The 7,826-nt window shown below is 38.7% G+C and overlaps 1 protein-coding gene across 1 annotated transcript; it reads right to left on the reverse strand.

The window, feature by feature from the left end:
• Positions 1-252: 252 nt before the first annotated feature.
• LOC140478595 (extracellular calcium-sensing receptor-like) lies at positions 253-7,530 on the reverse strand. Its single transcript, XM_072571818.1, is given in 6 exon segments — positions 253-1,199; positions 1,325-1,448; positions 2,663-2,887; positions 3,007-3,834; positions 6,745-7,027; positions 7,394-7,530. Coding segments are annotated over 5 exon segments (2,373 nt in total). The 5' UTR covers positions 6,994-7,027; positions 7,394-7,530.
• Positions 7,531-7,826: the final 296 nt, after the last annotated feature.

Consider the following 7,826-nt stretch of genomic DNA (forward strand, 5'->3'; position numbering starts at 1 on the left):
TTTAAACATCTCAGCCAGTTCTTCTGGGAAAGTTTATGGGAGGGCAGTACAAATATGAAAATGTGGTTACAATTACAGGCAGATCATTGCTCAATGATGGAAAATGCTAAAAAAATAGTCGTGTCCTAATCCTGCTCTTAAATCCTATGCTAATAATCTATAATATTTCAAATATAAACAAATGACATGAAACAAGATACCACAATTTAATCATTTTAACTCTGCAATTTTTCTGCTAAAATGGAGAAAGTGTTACACAACTGAATGGTGGAGGAAAAATGAGAAGTATCTTTTATTTCAAGTGACATTGCGGATCAAATGTTTCTTTGTATTCTTCTCTGGTTGTAGTAGGATAATGTAACATTTAGGAACAAAAATGCAGACAAGTAGACCAAAGCTGGATGCCAGAATGGCAAACACTTCTACAGCCACCATGTATTTGCCAGGGGAACTCACATAAGCAGGAATGAATGTTATCCAAACTGCACAGAATATAAGCATGCTAAAAGTAATAAACTTCGCTTCATTGAAATTATTTGGCAGTCTACGGGCTAAGAAGGCAACCACAAAGCAAACACAAGACAAAAATCCAATATAACCAAGAACCAAATAAAAGGTTGTCACAGACCCAACATCACATTCTAAAATAATTATATCTTTAAAATAATTTGCGTTTTTCAGTGGATAGGGTGGTGATGTAATTAGCCAGACCATGCATATTAGACATTGTATAAATGTGAGGATGAAAATGGCCAGGCGTTGTTGTACTGGCCCAAACCACTTCATCATGTTATTATTAGGAAGGGTTGTATTAAAGGCCATCATTACAACCAAGGTTTTGCCCAAAACACAAGAAACGCAGAGCACAAAAGTAATACCAAACACGGTGTGACGTAACATGCAAGACCAGTTTGAAGGTTTTCCAATGAATGTTATTGAGCAGAGAAAGCACAGCACTAAGGCAAAAAGAAGCAGAAAGCTTAATTCTGCATTGTTGGCTTTAACAATGGGAGTGTTGATATGAACACAGAAAATTACAGTTACAGTCACTGTGAAGCCAGTCCCAAGTAATGCCAGTGTTACTATAATAATCCCCATGATCTCCTCAAAGGAGAGAAATTCAATCATCTTCGGTATGCATTGGTTTCGCTGTTTATTTGGCCAATAATCCCAAGGACATTTTAGGCATGCTATTGAATCTAATTTTAAAAAAAGTTAAAGTACATGAAATAATGGTTCTTCATGATATAAAAAATAATATAAAGAGGTTAAAATATATGAATTGCGAATAATAGTATACATGTGCATATATGTCCATACATACCTGTAACATTACTGATCTCACCTTCAGCACATTCCACACAATCAAAGCAGCAAATAGATTGCCCTTTTCTAGCAGCTTTCCTTCTTCCAGCTGTACAACTTTCAGAGCAAAGTGCCTGTGGTACCTTATGAAAATGAGATTACATCATAGTCATAGAGATACACAGGACGCAAACAGACTGTTTGGCCCAACTCATCCATGCCCACCAGATATCCTATATAAATCTAGTCCCGTTTGTCAGCATTTTGCCCATATGCCACTAAACCATTCCTATTCATGTGCCTGTCAGATGTCTTTAAGAATAGTGTTTAGAGCTTTGCAAGATCCAAAACTTGGTCAAGAGATGACAAGCACAGGCTAATGTCACTAAAGACTTAAATGTTTGTTGGATCAAAGTTTGGTTTAGATTTGTGGAGTATTAACCAAAAAGATGTTTGGGAACATACAGTTTGATGATACACTAGTGGACCACGTAAGGAATATACCAGATGCCCTCAATCAGAAACAAATAAAGGAATTTTTGGATAAACCTGGCAGGATAGGTCTGGCAGATTCTATGGAAACAAGAGTTAATGTTTCTTCTGAAGAAGACTCATATCAACTCATTTTTTTCTCTCTCCCCAGAGATGATGCCAGGTCTGTTGAGTTTTTCCAGCACTTCCTAGGTTTATTTTGGATTATCAACATCCACTGTATTTTGCTTTTTATTTGACCTATACTGGCAAGATTCTTGTGTGAATTTACATATTTTCTTAGTATTTATTCATTCGCAGGGTGTAGGCATTGCTGACAAGGGCAGAGTGCATCTTTGCGATGTTACTACTGGCAACTGAAAGGTTAGCTAGGCCACTTCACAGAGTAATTATGACTCAAACACATTGCTGTGGATCTGGAGTCAGGACAGGCACTATGTTTCCACCCCAACAGAATGATATGGAACTGGTTTGACTTTTTTAAATACAAAAAAATAGAAATTTCATTCTCAATTTGCTTAATTAACTGAATTTAAGTTTGCAAACAGCCATAGTGGTATTTAAACATTTCACAAGATTGGGGTTTCATGGTTCTGCATTACTAGCAGAAACATTTTAATTCTGTTCCTCAAAGGAATTTCTATTGGTTTATTTAAATTCTGGCCTTTTAACACAGGATTGCCATTGCAAAACGGTATTCGTGAGGATTAATTGGACAAGGAATTGCATTTGCCTGGATATGTTTGCCTCGTAAAGAAAGGGCATTCTATTCTATTCTATTCATCAATAGTAATTTATTGAGAACTAGTTTATCTGGTCTGAAATATCTGAAAGGAAGATATTAACGCAATAAATTTTCGACTACCTTTCTTCGCCCTTCACTCCAAACAATCGCTTCTTCGTTAATGGTGAATTCTTCGCCTAGAGAAGCAGATCCGTCATAATATCCGACTGTTACTACATCAGTGCCATTTCCATCACTTTGCCAATTGACAATGTCGTACTTTGCAACTGGATCCCCATTTTCGTTGAAGTGCACAATTTCTCCAGTCTTGGTAGTGAAATTGACCGTTTTCAAATACTGCAAAAGCTTTAAGGGAAAGCAAATGAAGTAGCATGAACGGCACTGTCACTTTTATTTTCTAACTTAACATAAACACAGTTGGAAAACCATTAGATTCTTTTTCAACTATAATGTAGTTTCACTACCTGTTGTGATTGAAAATCGGACGGATTATCACATGTGTTATTCCAGAACGCTTTTCCCACAGCGTCACAGCCGAGCATATGGTGCAGAGCATGCGCTATAGCATATGTTGCCTTGTACACGTTATATGTAACTCTCAACTGAGATGCGTCCGTGTAGATATTTTTAATCGTTTGCAAATTCTCTCTGCCTGTACATTCAGAAGTTTCTTCTGTTCCATTATTTTGATTCTCTGCCGAGTTTAGACGACAATTGAAGGTTGTTTCCCAAAATTCTCTGAGTAAACTATTTCCAGGATTTGCAGAAGGGTGTGCTTGGTACAGAAATGCCTTAAAACCGGGAATATTTGATTGAGGAATTGAAATTCCTAATGCTCCAGTAAGAAACGTTCGACTTTCTTCCAAGGGAAGGATTGATGTTGAAATCCAAGCTTCGCTTCCGATCCATTGAATGCCTCTGATGTTTTGTCTTGCAATCTCCTTTAACAAAATTTCCATATCACCTTCAGCAACAAAGGCCACAATAACTTTTGTGTTAGCTTCCTTCATCACTCTGACTGTTTTGAGTAGCTTGTCTCTGGGATATGTTCTATAGAAGGACTCAGAAAAGGCAATGCAAACTCCTAACTGCTGGACAGCTTCTGTGAACGCTTGCATCCCAAAGTTTCCATAGTCATTGTCACTCTTGATTGTTCCAATCCAATTCCATCCAAAACGCTTCACTAGTTGAGCCAATGCTTTCGCCTGAAAGTAATCACTGGGTATTGTTCTGAAAAATGATGGATGTTCTTTTTTGTTGCTCAAACAACCACAGGTTGAAAAATAACTGACCTGTTGGAAATCAGAATTGTAAAAAAATTTGCAAAACAAAAAGATAGGCCTTCTGATCAGTTAGTCATCAAATCTTTTGGTCTGTTCTTCTATCTCAGGTATCAAATATAAGGGGCAGCTGTAGCCAACTTATCCCTGAGTGCTTCCTTCATTGATTTCGGCTGTTATAACAGCTAGGACAAGGAATCTGGGCCAAAAATATTACTCAACACTCACACTAGAAAATGAGAGATGAAGAATGTGGGATGACAACAGGTTTCAATGAATCTGACATGGTGTTACAGTAAAAGACTGATTAAAATCACAATCAAGGAGCAAATGCTGGGTGTGTTCACGTGTTCATTAAGACAAATATCCATGTCATTATTACTCCTTCCTACGTTGGCTTATCCTCAAAGTGTCTCTGCTCTTAAATAATTGTCAAGAGTTGGAACATTTTGACATTTGAATATAACAGTGAACATGTAATTTAGAAACATCGAAAATAGGCGTAAAAGTACATAATTTGAGCTGATTCCACCATTAAGTACGATTACCTAACCTGTCTCAGCCATGATTCTGAACTCCGCAGTCATTGCAAACATCCTGCCTGCTTTTATACTGCCTAGTCATGTTAGAATTTTACAAGATTCAGCGATAACCACCAATACTCTGAAATTATAATGAAGATAGAGTCATGGAGCCATAGAGATTTACAACATGGAAACAGACCCTTCGGTCCAACTCATGTATGATGACCAGATATCCCTACCTAATCTAGTCCCATTTGCTAGCACTTGGCCCATATCCCTCTAAATTCTTCCTCTTCATATACCCATCCAGATGCCTTTTAAATATTGCAATTGTACCAGCTTCCACCAATTCCTCTGGCAGCTCATTCCCTCCACGCACCACACTCTGCATGAAAAAGTTGCCCCTTAGATCTCTTTTAAATCTTTCCCCTCTCACCCAAAACCTATGCTGTTTAGTTTTGGAATGCCCCAGCCCGGGAAAAGACTTTGTCTATTTATCTTATCCATGCCCCTCATGATTTTATAAACCTCTATAAGGTCACCACTCACCCTCCTATGCTCCAAAGAAAACAGCCCCAGCCTATTCAGCCTCTCCCTATAGCTCAAATCCTCCAATCCTGGCAACATCCTTGTAAGTCTTTTCTGAGCCCTTTCAAGTTTCACACCATCCTTCCGGAAGGAGGAAGAACAGAATTGTGCGCAGTATTCTCAAAGTGGCCTAACCAATATCCTATACAGCCGCAACATGACCTCCCATCTCGTATACTCAATACTTTGACCAATAAACGTATTCTTAGCCAATCCAGTCTCGCCTCATATTTGAGTCTTGCTATCCCAGAAATCAGTCCGTTTACAACACGATTAAGGCTCAAGCAATGGGATAGGTCATTCATCCTGATAACTACCACCTGGCTTGTACATGTGCTGCATAACTTGACCTTCAGAAAATCAAATATGTTGGTGGCGCGTGTGTGTGGTGTTGAGCTATCAACATGGACAGTAATCATAAGAATGCAGGACATAATCGCAGCAATTCCACAAAATCTCAGACAAAATTTGTTGACACTGAGGAGAAAGATGAAAGGTGACCGAGACATTAACAATGAATAGTAAACTGCAAATACACAGTGAGACACTTCACAATATCAAAGTTAAAAATTACACAACACCAGGTTATAGTCCAACAGGTTTGATTGGAAGCACTAGCTTTCCGAGCGCGCTCCTTCATCAGGTGGTTGTGGAGCAGCGCTCCGAAAGCTAGTGCTTCCAATTAAACCTGATGGCCTATAACCTGGTGTTGTGTAATTTTTAACTTTGTACACTCCAGTCCAACACGGTATCTCCAAATCTTCGCAATATCAACTGGGCACGAGAACAAAATAGCACAAACAATATTTGGAAGTAATTGTTTTTGCATATTTGATAGTGAGAGCCAAAACGCCCTGTTGCAAGCCTTCATGATATAATCTTAATGAGGCATTTGATCAATAAAATATTTCTAGACCAGAAATATTTAATCCTTATTGCTTATTCAAAAACGCATCAATTTCAAATAACTGGAAGAATGCCAATAGTTGATGATTATGAATAATGATTAAAATATATGTTCATTTTGTGTGATGTACCACAACGATTGCAAATCAGTGAATGAAATGGAAATGATAAATTCCCATTCGATTCTGTGATCTAGTCACCTTTTGTTTCTCGTTTTCACTATTCTCTGGGTTGATTTTAGTGTGAATTTCGAAGGAGATTAAAGCTTCGTCAATTCAATCAATTTCACTGCAGTCAAGGTATAGAAAACAAAAGAAAGTTATGATCGAGCTGTGCTTAATGACACACGACAGCTGAAGCATTTATATAGCTTTGCTCACCATAAAATAACAAGAATGCAATCGCATTAGAGATTGAGCAATCAACACTCATCAGAAGGGTGTACAGGACAGATACAGTAATGATCGGATAGGTTGTTTTCCATGGGCGGACAAGGCTGAGGGGGGACCTGATGGAGCTGTACATAGCTCTGAGGGGTACAGGAAGTATAGCTAGGGAGAAACTTTTACTCTTAGTAGAGGGCTCATTAACTAGGAGTCACTGTTTTAAGGTAAGGAACAGGAAATTGAGGATTTTATTTTCTGGTATCAAAAACTCATTGCCTAAAAGGGTGAGGGATGAACCCTTGAGACATTTTAAAATCATTTAGATGAACATTTGAAACGTCATTCCATACAAGGAGACAAGTTGGGAAATGGGATGGGAATAGATGGGTGTTTGATCACGGGCGCAGACACGAGGAACCGAAAGATATCTTTCTCTAAGTAAAATAAAACTTCATGATCCTATGTTGTAGGAACTTCCTGAAGTTGCGCTGTCGTAAAACTCGATGTAGTTCACTTACCATGGGAATTCTAAAAGGGCTTAATTGCCTTGAAACTGCGGCGGACTGTGAGGATCCTGAATCACCAACAATAGCATTGACGTTCCTACAGTTATCCTCTGAAACAGCGTCCCTTCGCCCATCCAATATCTCTAAGGCCGCTTTAATAGACAAGGACGGCATTCCACAAGAATCATAAATCTGGTAACCCAGTGTAAGGTTCGGGAGCAGAGTAGGGTTCCTGTTTATTTCTTCAATTGCGAACAACATCGCCTGCACAAAGCGAAATTCTCTGAAATCAAACCTATACAAAAAAAACAATGATGGCAGAACGGGAAAGAAATCACATTGGCATTTGACGAATTACGTGATTTAGAGAGATCCGGTGTACGATTAATTGAGTTCTACATTTGAGCTCTTGTAAAGTTTTCAATGCAAAAGTTAAAAAAGCAACAACAATGCAGTCTAGGCAGGCGCACGACCAACTTCTCTTTCAGCACTTTGAACCCATATTTGGATAATGGTCGTAGCAACTGAAAGACTTTTACCTTTCGCTACAATTTGAGATATAATTCGATATACAAACAGGCTCAATGATGCACACACCAGACAAAACATAAAATCGCAGAATTTTTTACAGAGATTTTGTTCATTGCAAAATTCAACTAACGTTTTACATTCTAACGCTTCGGGCTGCCTTGCAAATGATAGTTTCCGATATTCTACGTTGGAGTGCAGGCTGAAAATTCCGCCCAAAACAATATCTCCAGTCTTGAATAAACTGAGTAAGTCGAATTTCTCCCACTGTTTGCAGACTGGCTGATCGCCTGTCCATACAGGTGTGAGCAGGGTGAACAGCGCCCAAAGCAAAACCATCCTTTATCAGGGAGAGTCACCGTGATTGGAAATTCCCAGCAAGTGCCTTTATATACAGTTTCATCTCACCGCTTTTCCATTTCTTTCAGTTCGAATTGATTCCGCGTGAAGGAACTGTCTAGCAACCGCCTCAAAATCCACAAAGGAAATGTCACACGGGCAAGTCTTGACATATCTAAAGCTCGAGAGATACAAGGAGATCGCTGGGACCTTATTCAGTGGGAATT

This window comes from Chiloscyllium punctatum, chromosome 6, assembly GCF_047496795.1.
Source record: "Chiloscyllium punctatum isolate Juve2018m chromosome 6, sChiPun1.3, whole genome shotgun sequence".
In the NCBI taxonomy this organism is placed as follows: domain Eukaryota; kingdom Metazoa; phylum Chordata; class Chondrichthyes; order Orectolobiformes; family Hemiscylliidae; genus Chiloscyllium; species Chiloscyllium punctatum.